This window comes from Calonectris borealis, chromosome 20 (assembly GCF_964195595.1).
Source record: "Calonectris borealis chromosome 20, bCalBor7.hap1.2, whole genome shotgun sequence".
Lineage (NCBI taxonomy): Eukaryota > Metazoa > Chordata > Aves > Procellariiformes > Procellariidae > Calonectris > Calonectris borealis.
In genome coordinates, this window is record NC_134331.1 from 4593772 (window position 1) to 4612305 (window position 18534).

Here is an 18534-nt window from a genome sequence, read left to right on the forward strand (position 1 = left end):
TAAAGAGCTATAGTGGGGATCCCTCTCTTCTCAACTCACAGATTAGGATTTTAAGTTAATTTCTGGGTGGTCGTGATCAATAACGGAATCTGTCCACTGTAACTGCATGTTTTTTCTTCTTCCTGAATCAGCAACAAAAAGTTTAAGTGAACTTACAACATGTATACTACGCTGGCTGTAACATACTTTGGTTGTTGCTAGGTATTGTTTAGACTAGTCAAGGACTTTTCACCTTCCCGTGCCCTGCCAGATGTGCAGGGGGCTGGGAGGGAGCGTGGCCAGGGCGGCTGGCCCAGCTGGCCAATGGGCTATTCCACACCATAGGACGTCATGCTCAGCACGTAAAGCTGGGGGCAGAAGGAGGAAAGGGAGGGACATTCGGAGTGATGGCGTTTGTCTTCCCAAGTCACCGTTACGCGTGATGGAGCCCTGCTTTCCTGGAGGTGGCTGAACACCTGCCTGCCGATGGAAGTAGTGAATGAATTCCTTGTTTTGCTTTGCTTGCGTGCGCGGCTTTTGCTTTACCTATTAAACTGTCTTTATCTCAACCCACGAGTTTTCTCACTTTTACCCTTCTGATTCTCTCCCCCATCCCACCCGGCGGGGGGGTGAGCGAGCGGCTGCGTGGTGCTCAGTGGCCGGCTGGGGTTAAACCACGACAGCTGACTAATATGTAGCATTTATGAAATACATCTACCCATCAACTGCAAGCCAATATCCAGCACAGAAGTACAGAGGGAAAGTAAGCCATTTTTAAACTGACTTTGCAAACATCAGGATTGATAAAAAACAGGTCCCAAATTTTACATCACACTTACGTTGCTTCTCCATGTAAATATTACAAGCCATACTAGACATACCTGTATCTGGGGAGGGTGCAGAGACATGTGAGCAGTTCAGACATTGATAACATAAAAGATTATTTGTAAGTGCTGTTACGATTTCATAGTCCAAACAACTCCTGCACTTAGCGAAATGTTTTTGCAGCATTATCCGAGAAATGTCCACACAGTACCTAACTCAAATTTGTATCTATCCATGCTTTAAAACATTGTCTAGCCTGATTTACTAATTTTAAAAATGCAAAGGAGTTTGTTGTCAGCATTGTGTCTGCAACCATCGTCTCACATGAAGCTTCTGCTAATAAAGCTGCCTATTATTCTTGGAGTTTCACATTGATACCAATATTATCACTAAAATTTCCAGAAAACCTGTCATATAGCTTAAGTTTTATCTAATAAACAACCTTCAGGAAGAATTACCATTTCTACATGAGCTTCATTACCCTACCTGAAGATGTAGTTCTAACAGTAGCAAGGTATGATTTGCTTTTTCAACTTCGGCCAAGATCTGGGCACAGCCAAAAACTGTAAAAGGAATTGCAAGCCACCATGAATTCAGAACAAACGAAGTCTCCAACAGGATGAAACCAAAGATTATTCCATATAGTTCAAGCCTTCACCTTCTGGCCTCAGGAAGCAGAAACAAAGCTTGTGACTGCTCGCCAGGCAATACTGGTCTCCTTCCCTTGCCTTCAACCTGGGAGACACAACAGCACCTTGGAGGGCTGCACTTTTTGTTTGGGAAATCCAGGCTGGCAGATCTCACCAGGGTTAAGCGAACGCTTAAGGGTTAAAGCTTAACCTTAAGAGGTTAAGCGCATCAAAGGCAGCTCTCCCCAAGATGAGCTAGGAAGGTGCACTGGAGGAGCAAACCATGACAGCATCTGAACTGCTAGGAGCAAGAGAGCTGGGGTGCTAGAGAAAGCTCCCTCTGTCCCCCACCCCTGATGCAGGGTGCCGAGAGGGGGGTGTTATGTTTGAAAATTAAAGCCAGAAGACTTGGCCAAGAGGGCTCCCTCCTGCCTGCGGGCACCTGACCTGACACTGTAGCTAGCTATCCTTTGCCCTGTAGCCCACACCACTGCAGACTCTTGAGTTTTCCTTTGAGGCCCAAGTAGGGGTCTTCCTTTTCAAAGATACCCATTTCTACCTCTTAGAAACTAGACGCTTAGATCCAAACTCTTTACCTCAGCAGGGCATTATAAAAAAAAATCCTCACCCCGCACCCCGCAGAAAAAACAAGATTCAGAGAAAAAGCATAAACCTACAGACTAGCACTCGGAGTCCCACATTGCAAAACACGCTGCTGAGGCTCACAGGGCAGAAAGTACAGACCCATCCTTCTTACTCTTTACCCAGTCATATTCAAATCCCCCAATGGTCTGATAAATCAAACTTGAAAGTGCCTTAATTGGCCAGGCAACACGAAAAAACCCTTGCTCTAGCCAGCTTTTAGGACAAAGCTGTTCCCCCGTTTTTCAAATGCCCCCTCTGATTTCCCTAGAGCCAAAAGGGCCAGAGGACGTAAACTCCAGTAAAGAGCTCATGCAAAATACTGGTCTTCCCTAAAGGGTCCTCTACTTAGTGTTACGCTCCTCCTCATTATACGTACCCAACTCAAAATGCCATGAATTGTTCCAGGTAGTGTAGCATCAAAATCATGGATTTATCTTCCTTTTACCACCTCTTAGAAATTAATCTATGAGTATACAGTGGTAGCTAAATGTAGCAGAGTAATCCATTCTCATCCTGTAGACAGGAGTTGCAAGGACATGTATCTTCAACGCTACCTCATCTCCCCAGCGTTCTGCTCTAAAAGGGTTTAGAACAGACCACTTAACAGCATGCCCTCTCCACCAGGTTTTATGAAAACGCTATTAAAATACTTTCCTCCATATACTCCCGACTCTTCCATCTTAAATAGTCAATCTTTTTGTACAGTCAGTTCAGCGGGACAGCAAATCAGCAGCAAAAGGAAGTTACAGGTTAAGAAGTCGGGATTCATTTGCTTGTCTCCTGGTAAAAAATACTTTTGTTTGTTTGTTTGTTTTTTAAGATAAAGCTCACATGAATGAGTTTTTGCAGTTTATAGACAATCAGAGAGCTAGTATAAAGTTATTCAAACTGTAACATGAGTGAAGGTGGATTTTATACTTACACAAACTTTGGAACAGCTAACATTCGTTGCAATAATTTAAATAGGTCCTCGAGGAGAAAAAAATACACAGAAATAGTGGTTCACTTCTGTTTAATCAGAGACTGTTACAAAGTGGTAGGGTAGAGAGACATTACAGACATGTATATGTGCAATGATCCATTCCTGTAGTATACAGTTCATAGAAGGTTCCCAATGGACGCAAATGATGTTAGCGCCGTATTTTCTTTGAATCTTCTTTGTAAACCGAATGCTATAAAATTAAGCTAGTTACTGTTATATTATTTGCATGCATTAAAGTGATGCACATACTTACCAGTCTCTCACTTTTTCGAATTAAATTCAACATCAATATTTTGCCACCTGTCTTTTGAAAAAGATCAATGATCCCACCCCTTTCATACTACTTACACAAAAGCAGTATCAAGTTACAGAAAAAATCTTCATGACATACTAATTTTTGTGGCCATACTGCTACTGAGAGGGGACGTAATTCAATCATGTGCTCTAAGGTACTTTAAGAAGCTACTAAAAACAGTTTGGAGTCTGGGTTCGCTGCACAGTGACCAGAGTATCTGAAGGGGCGATTCGGAGTCATTAAGCAGAAGTCTAAAAGGAAATAGTGTGAACTGACTGACTGTTCCATGTATACCGTGTATCAGAACTGGGAAAGACGACTTCTGAACCACATTGGACTGGACAGCTGCCGTAACGGTCTATCAGAAGTTGAGCTACAACTTAAGACTGCTCACCTGCTTATGAAAGTTCAGATTCCTAGAATTGTTTTGGTCATGTCTCAAAAGAAAATAAACTTAATTCTACCAAAAAGTACTGTAATAAATTGCCATAAAAAGTTTCACAAAGAGATGACATTCTACCAGAGTTCATATTAGGATCTGCCCTGGACAAATATACTTTTTGTTGATAAGACACTAGAGAACGCCACTACCCTTTAGTTATCCCCTCTGACTGCCAAGCTGGTGTACAAGTAGTGCAGGTCAGCATCCAACCACTGTCAAAACTGAGACTTCACGAAGTAATTCAGCAGCCAAAAGCAATCAGTTACTCATTCTGACTTACTACTGAGCATCACGTTAAGTATCAACCACAGAAGGGTTAACCACAGAAGTTAAAAGATGCATACATTCTGTTAATAGGATAATGGCCTCACAGCAAGGTATCTCTATTATTCATGCACATCTGCCATTAAGATTTAGGAAATGCAGGCAAAGATAAGTTATAAATTTTATTATACAACTTCCCCCCTTTTTTTTTTTTCTTTTACAGAGAAACACCTATGCAACATTATTCAAAAATTTGCATGTAGCTAGTTTTGCAGACAAAGCAGTTTAGTGTGAATGGCTGAGAACTGATGTAGAGAAGATGCCAGGAGATGGGCTTCAAGTGTAACTATTCTAAAACCTGGGAAGATACAATCTCCTTGAAACTTTTTATGTTCGTATGATGAATTCTGCAGTGTTGCGTAAGATTTCAAAATTCTAAATAAGCAATACTGCTGGAAGTGTCAAGTCACTCATGAAACTACTCTAGACCACACAGATGAGCTGGCAAAACTAAAGTGTCTGTTCAGCTACCACACCAGTATGATCTTCCCAATACCTAGTTTCTATATAATTATCCACCAATGATGTCAAAAGCCCCTCAAATTCACCATGTGATAACATGCCCTTGAGAAGTGAACTAAAGCACAGAGTTTTACAGCTCATCCAGCTGTGAAACTATGCTATGTGCTATAGCACAGAAAGTTTTCATCTCCCATGCTGATATGTAGAGATGAGGTACACAAAGCTTAAATAAAAATAAATGTATGCAGCTGTTCTGGAGAAGGTTGCATCTTTTATCCAATCACAAAGAATCTCTCCTATTTTCTTCTAAGGTGTAAAACATTCTATAAAATAAAAATAAAATGCCAAAATTTCTGAGAATATGGAATAGGGCAGAAGGAAAAAAGAATAAAGGCAGAGCAGTAACTCTGGGCAAGACAAAACAGCTAGGCAAAACCACATTTGTAGGTAGCCTCTGAAGTGCTGAAATGGGCTAGCAAAACAAAACAAAACAAAACAAATCCAGAGAAGAACAAGCTCCTGGCTTACAGGCCTAACAAAGTAAAAATCTGTTGGTAGGAGACAGTAATTAGCAATAGCTAAAGAAAATCAAAAGAAAGATTACATTACTGCTATGGATTCTTACAAACAGAAATGCTTATTCCCCAACACAACAATTATAATACCCTATAATTAGTCCACTGATAAAACAGCCTCTATGATAGGCATATTACTGAAGAAGTGACTTCAACTTTAGATCTTCACACTTTTCAGTAACACCAATGGCTATTTGTTAAGGTTCCATATTAAATTTTCCTTAAAAGTGCTTGCAGATATTACCTACCCACAAGTGTAGTTAAAACCATTACAGATCTTCAAAAAAAATCTAGACGTTCACTCACTACTGAAAACAGTAGTAGATAACAGGTACATTCACATTTCAGAGACCAAAATTCCCCTCATGTATTTAAGTGGTTATCATTTGAACAAATTATTTCAAATAGGAACATCAGGTACTTACAGATTAAACTAACCTGTACTGGCAGTGCTGTGGAATTTTTCTTCTCTACCAGTAAGTAGCAAATGCTGAAATTCTGCTGCTAGTTAACAGAAACACAAATTGTATTAAACCAAGGAGTTTAACCCATAATTTAGTTTTTCATTTAAAAAGCTGCCAAACTTCAATTACTGCAATTTGTTGCTTAAGAAAAGAATATGAAGTAAAGGCAACTATAAAACTACTTTCAATTTGCCCTTACTTTTCTGATATTTTTCATACATAAGCCAGAAGTTTAACAAGGTAATCCTGTTGCCTACCACAAACAAAGGAAATTACAATACTTACATTGCCAGGTTCCTTCATAAAACAGTCTCATAAAGTGTGTTTTCTTATTCTAGACTTTACAAACGAAAGAGCAAAATGTATTTTCTTCCACTAAAATTTATGGGAAAGAAGCTAAAATTCAGTGCAAGTAACAGATATGCAAGTAACTCAATGAAAAAGAAGAAAAAAGCCTGCATGACATCTTTATCTCAAAGCATTATGTAATTTCCTAAGTTGGGAGACAGTGAAATAGCTTCCTTTGGCTGTATGGCTTTAATTTCTGTTAATTCAAAATTGCTGTTGGTGAAAATCATTTATACATATTGGCTACTAAAGGCAGCAGAAGTTGAAATTCTACACACACCCCCTTTCTGAATAGCACCTGGGAACATGGTTAAGATTTAGACAAAATTTAAGAAATAAAATTTGAGATGTCAGAAGCTTGAATCCTGTATAAGGCAGTTAGCTAACAGAGAGGTATGCTTTAACTGCTAACAACAGAAGTTTTTAAGGAAGCTTCAAGCTCTCAAAGTTGTGTGTTCGTTTGTTTTCAGTTAAGATGATACTGGCATTAAAATTCTACTATTTTCTGAAACTGTTTAACTTCTTTAAATCCCAGAGAAAGAAAAACCTTAAGATAAGTTCACGACAATATTTACGGAGAAGTTAAATTCATCGTCATTAAAACAGCAGTGTTGCTGATTGTTCCTACTGCAAGAAAGCCCGTAAGAATAAAACAAGTTATTGTAAACTTTCTCAGAAGGTACAAGCGCCTCACTATTCACAGTCGCGATCAGGTGTATAAATACCAACCTTCACAGACAGTTCATACCATGGACAGTCAAGACTGACTCATCAGGATGCTAAGAACAAGCGACTGAGGATAAACATCCTGGATCCTGTGGTTCAAGACAAGATATGGCTGTCTGCAAAAGCAGCAAGCTAAAGAGCCTGGCTCCCTCAAACAGACCTTCTCACAAGACAAAAGTAAAAACGCATTCACTGTACAACAGACTCTACAAATACTGCACTCGAACTGTATTTTCTTCTAGTAGAGCCTTAATGAGAATCTGCGCTCTGACAATCAAAAGACTGCATAAAGCTGCTGTTTACAGTGTGTAAGAAAACTCTCACAAAGTTTTTTTCAGAACTTCAAAAAGAATGTTATATACATTGCACTTCAGAATCACTTCAATCCCATCTTGGTCCCTTCAAAAGCTTCCTCAAAACTTTTCTTATTCTAAACTAGTATCTACCTACCCCAACTATTACAGGAAAATATGGTAGTCACCGATACCTGTATTTTCATAGAACCCAGTCACTACCATTATTTCACTGGTCTGATTATTTTGATTGCAAGTATACAGGCTTTTAAAAAAAAAATTTCTTCTGGAAGTAGCCTATTCCTCAGAGTATTCAAGGGCTACAACCTTTATTAGGCAAGGCACAGAACACATTATGAACTCATCACAAAATTCTAAAGCAAGCCAAAACTTCATGCACAGTACATACTTTATTTGCTACATTTCCCATTCACTTCTCTTGTTAAAAATGGTGGGTACAAATTCACCCAATTTAGCAGAATATCAGTAATTCTTGCCCTTTAAAAAAAAAAGTCACATACCTCTACTTAAGCTTAAAAAAAAACCCAACTCCCAAAGATCTACTTCCATTAATATCTATAAAAGTCAAGTCACTAAAATACTACCATCATTAGAAAAGAAATTCCACAAGCAGTTAGATGTACAACTTTGTGATACACAGACTGCTGCAATACTGAGAGCTGCAATACTGGACTGTCAGTAAAAACACACCACCGTCCCTCAAAATAAAGAGACCTCGTTTATATCGTAATTTTTTTTTTTTAACTATCCCCCTTAGATCCACACAAGGAGGCAGGGAGGAAAATGTCACTAACAGACCTTCAAAAAAAGAGCAAAGTATGAACCATTTGCACTAGATGAGAATTTTACAGGCCAGCTGGTCTAATAGCTGAGGAGATACTCCCAGCAAAAACCACAGAGCCATTATGACATCCTTTTGACTAGAAAGACAACAGCACTTGCATATGTATCTTTTAGGACAAAACACAAATGAAGCAAATGAAAAACACACATTATCACTTGCTGCAAGTTTAAGGACAAACAGTAGTCTGCTAACAGATCAGAGTAACATGAATGTAATCTGCTAAAGCTACCGACTCCCAAAGAGGGAACAAAAAACATCTGTCCTGTCCAGTCCTTTAGAGACTTACAGAAAGGACAGGAATATAAAGGATGGAGGTGAAGGATGTGTGAACTACCCACCAGAAATTACAAGCAATATTTGCAGTGTAGCAGGAAAACCCAGAGTCAAAACTCCCTTTAATTCATACAGTAACACCCTACAGAATTGTCTTAATGTCAAATGCATCTTTCAGAAGTAGATTAATGTGTGAAATAGATTTCAGTGTGCAATTAATCTTCTTGGAATTGTCTAAAAGCAGCTGCAAGTAAAAAAAAAAATCCATAGCAATGTGGTGATGAGAAATGCTATGTTTTGCTCACAAAACATGCCAAAACACAAAGAAATGGTTCATTTGCTCCAAAGTATTACTATACAGAGCTTAAACAATGACACAGTGAAAACAGGAACTGCATTTTGGAAACATTTTTTCCACAACCACATCAAACCTAGTAATCTTCAAGAAAAACAGATCAAAGCAATTTCTCTGAATTCGAAAACTTTTAGCTCTCACCAGGGTATCAATTTATGAGATACAACCCAAGTGTGGATCTAAGTGCTCACTGCAGGGGGGTTGGACTATATGACCTTTAAAAGTCCCTTCCAACTTAAACTATTCTATGATTCTAAATAGGGCACTCCATGGGATACAAGACAGCATACGTATCTGAATTTTAGCTTTCTGTGCTTGATGACAAGCTGAATATGAGTAGCTAGGTAAAAACTACCTAGTGCTGCATCGGTCTTAAATGGAAACTGATAACAAAGTTCAGTATCGGGCATTTGAAATTTGCCTGGTTTTCATTTTGAGTCTCTAAGATACTTAAAGCAAGAAGTACAAGCCATACTGCATATTATTTTTGGTAAACTGTTTCCTTAGGTATTCTAGGGAAATAAGAACTAAGCCAAATGGTCCTAGAGACTGAATATGTGAAACAAATACTAGTTGCAGTATTGTATCTTGAAGTGTTGTTCTCATCTTCACTGTTATCAAGGGCAGCACCACAATGAGAATTAGAAAAGCAATGCCATGCTCAATAATAATTTTGAAACAGTTAACAGAGGACACGTCAATTTTCCAGCCAGACTAGACCATCTGGGGGGGCCTTTTACAGGAAAAATGCAAAGGGTAGAGTACAAACAAAGAAGAGTACCACAGGAATGTGAAATCCACTCTTGTAACTAAGTAAAGAATTACAACTCTATCCTTTAATTAAAATTACTGGAAATCACGGGGGTCATTATTTAGCATTATTTAGCAAAATCTTGAAGAAATGAAATACAGCCTATGCTCATCAAAAAACACCACAAATTTTAAAAAGATCTCAAAAATTTAAGAGAGTTATAAAACCCGACTCCAACATTTGTTAATTTTCTATTTCACTGCTGATAGGCTGCAAGACCTCCTTGGACAAAAGCTGTTCTTCTGAATCTGAAGTTGTCTTTAAGCAACCTCAAGCATTCAAAGCCTATATATCTGCAACAGAGTGAGCAACAACACTAAAGCTCATTTTTCTTCACAAAGGGTAGAATTTTTTGCAAGTCTATGTGTGAAAGAAGGAACTTCAGATAACCATACAACTAAGCAAATTCTGAATGCGCAACATAATTCCACAAGGTTTCAAAAAAAGTGCTATGACTTTCAGTATTGTTGTAATACACAAAATATTGTCAAGTTTGGTGTGTTTGAGAGACTGACGAAAAGGTTTTCCCTAAAACTGACAAACTGAAAAATCTGCAGCTTCGATTTCTCATTCTTCTATTCTACTTTATCAACTTGAATCTCCACCTCTTCACAGGGCTCTACATTAATATTTGTTGTGGTGCAGCTCACATATGCAGCAGTATTAACATCTTAACCTCCTCTAAGGAAACTCTATTCTATAATTTAGGCTACATAATTTTTCAATAGATGCATCTCCCCAGAAGAGGAAACATTAGTAATTGATATTTACATGCCGCTAGCTCAGAGACTACACAAAGTCACATTACCAAACCCAAAAACAAATACAGAACAAATGCAATGCAGGGGAAGAGGGGGAGGGGAGTAGTGTGGCTGAAGGACTACCTGAGCAGCCTTGAAAGAAATGCATTCCGTCAGAAGAAAAGGTACCCAAACATCTTAAAACATGTTCCCTCCCCCTAAGACTCTTAAAAACACAACAATAATAAAAAGATAAATATTAATATAGAGCCCATCTACCAAAAGAGAATAAAAAACCTAAATTAAAATAAATTTAGGGGCCTTCACCAAACTTGCTGCAAGTTTGGGGACATAAATATCCAACAGCCATAAAGCTGTGAAAGCCCCCAGAATGAATAAAATAAATCCCACTTGCCTCAGACTGAACAGGGCAACACTGAGACTCTGCCTCAGCCTGTCCTATGGCAGGGCTATAGGAAGAAGAAAAATTTAAATTTTAGAAAAAACATGACCCAATTAAGTGAAAGACATGCATTCAAAGTTAACAAAATTCCAGTGATCAAGCAAACAAAAGAAAATTACTGCTATTGCACCTATTTTATTAGGCCCAAACAAAACTTTTTACAGTTGGTAGCTATTTCTGAATTGGACAGTTTGTTTTGCTTTGTATCTTGATCAATGGAATATAATTCAGTTGTCTTGGGGCATTTTTCCCGTAACTGATAGTATTTACTGTACTAGTTCACAAAAAGTAGAGTTAAAGATTCCATCAGCCACTGAAAATGTTCACCCTCACCTTAGTATTTATGTAGAAGCTAGACCAGTACAATTATTAAGACATTTACTATTATTTTTAAGTGTCATTAGTTACCATTTTAAATTGCAGCCCCAGCTCATGGACTGGTATATCAGAGTCTCAATTTAACTGAAGAGTCATAATGCCCTTCTTGCTGTTTATAAAACTGAAGTAATCTTGATATTTTATTTTTTATCTTGTATGCAGAATTCTTTCATTCCTATAAAATAACTGCAGGTTATATATTCCATTCAATTTTATCTTAAGTTTTAAGTAAGTTATACAGTTCTATGTAAGCACTGTTCAAGAGCTCCATACGCTAAAATAATTGCAGAAACCATAGAAGGCAGATGCAGCTGAATGTGTTTCTAGAAGCTTGTTTATATTCTCCCATGCATGCACAGAGCGAGGAATAGTTATCCACTGAAATTATTAGATATACATCCCAGCCTCAAATTTATTATCAGCACCTAAAAATCTCATCTGTGGAAGGGAAAAAACAAAAAAAATAATAATCCAAAAGTTCCAGAAGAAGACATTTTTAGTCCATGTAAGCCAGCTAAACTTTCAAGACTTTATTTAAAGCAACCTTTGCCAAAGGCAGAAAGATATTCTAAAGGCAGTATAAAACAGTCATATCAAGACTTCTGAAAAACTAGCCTGGGCTTTTCCAAGGTTCTTTCATGCCAGTCTCACCCCTTTTGCTCTAAACAGCAGCAGATATGAGATCAGCCTCTCATAATGATATTGAGAGACCCTGCATAAAATAATTCAGAACCTTTTAAACAAGTCCTAGATGCCGTAAATTCTAAGTATTTCACTAAACATATTTTCCCACCTGTGCCTGAACATTTTCTTGCAGCCTGTTTCTTTGTATTCAACATTTGCATTACACTGCAATTTAAAGACTGACCAAAATCCACTTGCAAGTTTTAATTCTACTCTAAGATCTGCCATGGCAAATTTAGGCAATAACTGAAAAACAAAGCTTCTGCCTGTGCAATTATATCATTAGAGTGCTGCAACAGATACAAAAAAGATATGCTTTTCTGTAATCATAAAAGCTTTGCAGGCTCTTTCAAGGGAGAGATTAACTAAAGCAAAAAACTGTCTGCATGGCTGTGTTACATTAGGGATTTTGCTGGCACAGCTATGTTGATTAAACTTCGTACTATAAACCAAGCCTTAGTCTTTATACAAGCAATTACTACATTCAAAGTAGTTTTTCTCTTTTTGGGAAAATGCACCATAAATCCAATTCTCTGAACATTAAGAAGCAGTATCCAAAGAAATGAAGGCAGGGACCAACAGACAACATATGCACTGAAGTATTCGCCTGTTTACAGAAGAGTACACACAAGAGACAGAAGAGTAACTAAAGATAGCCACATCACAGCTCTTATAGCACAGAAATGACAGGAGCAGGAAAGTAAGTATCCATGTGAAAAATCATGGAAAATTGTTCACCTGCTTGCTGAAGATTATTAGAGTACCATATGAATAATACGTGGCAGTACTTAGTTGAGGGATTATCATAACATTATTACTAAGCAAAGTTTAATCTTAAAATGCATCCAACCTACAAGTCTATGTAGTATTAGCTACAAAATGGTACTATTATCGGAACATGAGACATTCACTATTTAAAAGAGGGAAACTTAGTTAAAACAACTTGCAAAATATGCCGAGTTAACAGTACATGCATTAAGGTTTTCAAGCATTTATCCCAGGAAAAGCAGGGGTCTGAAAACAACATACCAATGAGTTACAGAAAGACACCAAAGGGAGAAGGTATTTACTTTACTAGGGGCAAGAGGGCAAAGCATCCTTACAGCAGCAATATGATCTTCAGAAAAAGCAAGAAGTTCTATAGTTTTAAAAGCACAAGTCAAGATCAATTTAAAATGTATGAATTTTATGTGTAGTATTACAAAAAAAGATGAATGTAAGACACTAAAAATCTCTCCAGTGTTTTGTAATTATCCTTATTAGATAAAGAAAAACAGAAGAAAACCAGAGTATAAAAGCATTGCCTAAGCAAAACAGTTTTATCTGTTAGACTTATGTATAAAGCAAGATGAAGAGCTACAAAAGATCTGACATCAAGGCCCACTCAGCACATTTGCAAGCCAAATACTGCACATCTGACAGGTGATCAGCAAATACCAGTGATCAGAGAGAACTGCTTCTCAACAGAGGCTTGGAGTTATGGTCTTAAAACTGCCAAACACTTCAGAAAAAGTGCCTGATAATTCTTAACGGTTAAACTAAGGCCATTCAGCTGTAATTAGAGTGTACTGGATGCTCTAGTGCTTTTATGAGCCATTCCATGACCCCAAGTTTGAAGCTGAGAGACAATGTAGTATTTTAGCTGTACTGTATTTCTGGATTATTAAGAGACAGTACAGAATAAAGCCACATGAAGTACTTAAGTGCAGCTAAAAAACCCCAAGACTTTCACGAAAAAGAGCCACAATGCTCAGTATTATAATTAAGTGAAAAAAGCTCCACCATCAGTATGGAACTATGGAACATAAGCTGACACAAAAATGCTGATAATCCTTCTATTCTACCCTAAAAGAGCAGATATCCCCATAAGTTAAATTGCACAGATAAGGCTTGAGGCTGGAACATGTATTTAAAGTTGACCTGCAAATGAAAAATTCACCACTCCTATCTTCCTCTGTTGTGAAGAGACCAGGGAAGCTCTCACTTCCCTTCCCTCCAAAAAGTCTCCCTCTACGCTTCAATTCTCATCAGAAGTACAGCACACTAACACAGTGATGTTAAGACATTCAGAGAATGACAACCTTGACAGTAATTTATCACTCTACTCTTATAAACAGATAAAAGACTAACTCATATGGGGAAGACCTCTCTTTGATAACTGTAATTAGGAGAACTGATAAAAAGGTCTCTTACTCTAGACACTTCCATTAAATGGCTCAAGAAACTCAGCCAACATCTGATCATAGCACACAACGGATGGTTCATCTTTTAGACTCTGTTGAGATCTAAAATTCTAAACATTTGAAGTAAAAATACAGCATATAACATATTACTCTTGCCCCCTCTGTCTCTTCTATACACTAAGAAGGTCAAGCTACTTTTTCTCTTTTGCAGGTCAACTTCAATACAACATCAACTGGAAGTCACTCACCCATGTGACATGCACCTAAGCTTCTAGAAATCTTCATCTAAAAGGCTCCTGAAATTCATATGCATTTGCACATTAAAAAGAGTCAGTCAAAGAATGAACTAACAGGACACATCTGGCACTAGGATGCATCTTAAAGCGATCACTCTTGCATCCTACAAATAAGTGCCAGGACTCGAAATCATTTAAAATTTATTGAGGACAAGAAAGCACAAATAAAGAAACATATGCATTAAGAGAAGTCACAACCAAGAGTTAAGATGTGCCTCCTGCAGCCTCATTTTTGAGGAGTCAAGTTAATAAGTGTACAGGTCTTTGTCTACTCAGGCGTGCAGCTAAGGAGTGACTTAATTTTAGAACAAGGAATTCAGATTTTATCAAAACAGCACCAATAATTGCATTCATTACACCAACAGCTACCATGGCATGCATCTGTACAAACCTTTCAGGCAGTTGTCCACAGCTGGTCATGAATAAAAAGGCATATAAATTTTTCTCTTCTTTTATTACAATGAAGTTTATAACAGTACAGAAAAGTCACACGACCTTAGTGGGTCAGTTTACTTAAACCCTGAAACAGGAGGAACTCTAAATACATTAAATATTGTTACAAGTTCAGACTTAAATGTACAAGTAGTTGGGAACAGTTACAGCCCTCACCAAACTATGTTGGGGACATGAAGTCCAACAGCACTTGAAGTGCTGTGAAGGCATCATTTCACAAATAGCAACATAATGTTACAGAACTTGCCTTTAAGGTGGTATGTTCATGTAATTCCAGCGCCTTCACAATTTAACGAACCATATTTACTATACTTCACTTCTAAAAACCTAGATGAAACATGAAAAAGAAGCCATACAGTATAAATTGCAACATCAGGAAAAGTTCCTGTTATTATTCCAAATAATTTTTCCCGTGTAAAATAAGAATGTCCAATAGCTCCTTGCATGTGGGAAGATACTTATTTTTTTAAAGTCACAATGAAGCCTTAATTGACGGAAGCTTGGCTATATTAACAGCACAAGATGAGAAAAGGTTTAATCTCCAAACCTATTAGAGCGTGTGTAGTAGCATCAGTAGCGGCCACCTTGCGACATTACAGGAGGTCTCATTCCCATTGGAGGTCGAGGAGGTCCACTTTGGTAAGGGGGCACCATCGGAGGTCCCTGACCGTATGGAGGCATCGCTCCAGGAAGATATCCTGGCATGCCCTGGTGATGAGCACCATATTGACCTATGAACAGAACATTTAAGATGCAAAGAGTAATTTTTTTTTTTTTTTAAATAATGGGCAGCAGTTGCATTTCGTGAAAAGTTTCGCCCCCCGCGCCAGTATATGCCACTTCAAGTTTTAAAAAAGTTTATAGAAAAGAACAAATCTTTTCAAAAAAAAGAAAGCTGGGAAACTTATGATTACCATGAGGTGGCATGGGAGGTCTCATTCCTTGTTGTTGTGGAGGAATTCCTGGCTGTGGTGGCATCATAGCTCCGATTGGTCCAACTGGTGGATTACCCAAGGAAGCTTGTCCTGGTCGAGGAAGATTACGCTGATATTTAGGCAACTGTGCCCTTCTCTCTTCCTAAAACCAGGAACAGACAACCATAACACATTGTAAGGCTAAAACTCACGAAAACCAAAGTAAATAAAAGCGTAACAAAGTAGATTACAGGTACTAACCTATTTCAACTACCTTACAAGTTCAAAGACTGGTACTAGTAACATTACACAGTAGCATTTGGATTTTTCCCCCTTCCTTCAAAGTTACTGTATTAATACTGGACAATCCAGCATTTTGCACGCAACATAAACTCTCCACCTCTCGGCTGACAAAGGCCTTTTCCTTGTAACAAGTTAAGACAAAAAAGCCAAAACCAAATCTAAAGATATCTGAACTGAAACTAAGGTTCATTTGTTTTATCCCTAAATTCAATATTTCTGACTACTGTAATAGCACCAAGACCACTTCAAACTGTTAAGTCTTTTGTCCTACACTCATTAGCTGTATCTATTTAACTTCAAGCTTAAGTCATATGCAGAAGTCGTCCAAATTATATTTTGAGTTCAGTAATCTCCTATCACCAACAAAAATAAGGCTTAAATTTGCAGCAGGATCATTGCAATATGCCAGTGATCACTTTGCAAATGAAGACGTTTTCGTGATGCACGTTTCTGTTACAATAATTCTGCACAGGCTGCACTCTCGCTGTTATTAAAATACGCATAATGCAAAAGAAATTCTATTTAATCAGCCGTATCAGCATAAATTGCATTTTTCAGTAAGAAAATGAAAATACTTTAACTTACCAGTGATATATCCTCATCTGGATGGATCAACTTACTGGTTGCACTGGTGGTTGTGAGGGTAGCAGGCTTACTTGTTATAGATGTAGCTGGTTTAGCTGCAGTACTGTTTGTCGTGCTAGTGGTTGAGGCTGTAGACTGTGTGTAAGCAGGGAATGTAGGTTTTGGGGGTTCTGTTGTTGTTGCAGGTGTAGAATTCAAAGGTTTGAAATCAGTACCAACTGGACCTGGAACAGCTGCTGCAGCCTGCGAAACACAGAGATAGATCAATATTTATTTCTCAAAGCATAAAAAAACTTAAATGATGTCTGTTAGACCTCTGAAACCTTCCAGTGAGATACATAATTAAAACAAGCTTGACAAAAGTAAAGTTCAGCCTTATCGCATACTAGAGCAACTGAAAACAAGACAAAATAAAACCCAGTATATACACATATACACACACACACACACACACACACTGGAAAGTCTAAAGTTTGCAGGTCAAAGCCACAACTAGAAAAAAGGAACAACAACAACAACTCCCCACCCCACTATCAAAATTTTTATCTCAAATGCTGAGTTTGGTAAACGTCTACATCTTTCCTGAATCACTGTTTTATTAAGAGCCTGTAAGTATAAATTCATCGTTCTCTCACTAAATTATTAGTATACTTTAGCAACCATTAGTTTAGAGTACAGCTCAAAGAGTTAGTATTCATTAAAATTAGGTTTTTAAGAAATGTTTTAATTAAATATTTAAGAAAGCTCTATTGTGTCAGGGTTTTTGTTTTAAGCGTTCTCTCTATAAAAACACTGCAATATTTTCACAAAGTATTATGTCTCTCTATAGACTTTTAGACTCGCTTGTGAATGAAGAAACAGCCGAAGGCAGATATGAGGTCCACTACAGATTCCAGCATCTCATCTTTCCTACTTTTTTCTTTAATTAACTGTTAAGACAAGAAAAGTTTGCTTTACCAGGCTTTCTCTGAAGATGCAGCAATCTCCAAAGCAAGCTTTAGTTATGAGAGAATGCTTTCGTTTCTAGTCTCTGTGCATTTACAATTATCTGAACTTTCCAATCAAAACATTTCAATTTTTGGCACATAATGCAAATTACAAAATTCCCTACGTTATGATGTACCATATTAAACAACATAAACTAAAAAGCCTTCACCATGCATCAAGCTAACCACTGCCCACTAAAATGCATTTAACTGCTTTCATGCTTTTTTAACCCTTTAGAACCAGGATGTAATATTTCATTCTTTCACACTAAGAAAAATTGGGCACTTTGACATGCTTATTTCTAGTAAGATGCAACTCGCAATCAAGGACTCTGCAGTTTTACCAGCTAAACATAATCAGGAATATAACAGAAATTATCTGAAGATGTTTAGTCAATTTTAGATTTTACTGAACGGTCCAAAGGGTTAAGTTGCAAAGCAATTTGTTTTTAACTGTGACTTCCTGCGTACTTGTGCTGTGCTAGGAAACAGAGCGTTAGAAGATGCTGACAGACTTTCTGAATTGGAGGAAGCTGTACTTGAGCTTGTGACAGGTGTCCCCATCTGTAGCATAAAAGAAAGGAAACAGTGAAAAGTCTCCAAACAAATGGGTGGAAAGTATCCAGGTGAAAGGATTTCTTATGCTAAGTCCTTTCTTATGAAAGGACTGTGGTTTTGTAAATGAGTATCTTCCCTGCAGAAGTCCAAAATGCAAATAGTACACTACGAAGGTTTCTGCAACATACTCGAAAGCAAGTAAAAACTTCAGGACTTATACACAGCAAGTGCAATCAAAGGGTAGAGGTCACAAGCCACTATCAATTCCCCAATTCCCTCCCCAAAACATCTGAACAAATTAACAATGAACTACCTTAACTTACTCCTAAAGTTTTTAGAGTAAAAAACCTCCTAATTCAGGCAACGTTTAACCAGTTTAACTATAGAATAAATTAGTCCATCTATGGATAGAGAGCCCATTATGAAAAGAACAGGAGAGAACAAATCATGCCAAGATTTATACTTCGGAAATTTTAGGTAAAGTTCTATGCAATCAGATTCCTGCAGCTGACTAACACATCCCTTCACCCACCCAAAGCACCCTTATAAATGACAAACTAAAGGGATTAAAGGAAGAAGTGTTTTGCCTACTCCTTTCTTCCCCATGTGCTTACAGAACTTCTGTCTGGTTTCATGGCTGTTATAAGACAAACAAAAGAATCTTTTAAAATTCATTCAAGCACTACACTGAATTAAAC

The 18534-nt window shown here is 37.7% G+C and overlaps 1 protein-coding gene across 17 annotated transcripts in view; it reads right to left on the reverse strand.

The window, feature by feature from the left end:
• The window catches only part of ZNF207 (zinc finger protein 207), a 45077-nt gene that overhangs the window by 18205 nt on the left and 8338 nt on the right, over positions 1 to 18534 (reverse strand). For 4 of the 17 annotated variants that reach the window (XM_075169563.1, XM_075169561.1, XM_075169562.1 and 1 more), the window contains 7 exons: positions 17750 to 17842; positions 16293 to 16535; positions 15405 to 15567; positions 15038 to 15221; positions 14738 to 14817; positions 10449 to 10503; positions 3074 to 5662 (listed from right to left, as the gene is read on the reverse strand). In XM_075169563.1, the coding sequence (XP_075025664.1) occupies positions 15061 to 15221; positions 15405 to 15567; positions 16293 to 16535; positions 17750 to 17842 (660 nt within the window). In that variant the 3' untranslated portion in view covers positions 3074 to 5662; positions 10449 to 10503; positions 14738 to 14817; positions 15038 to 15060. The other 13 variants (XM_075169566.1, XM_075169567.1, XM_075169564.1 and 10 more) reach the window with 11 other exon arrangements.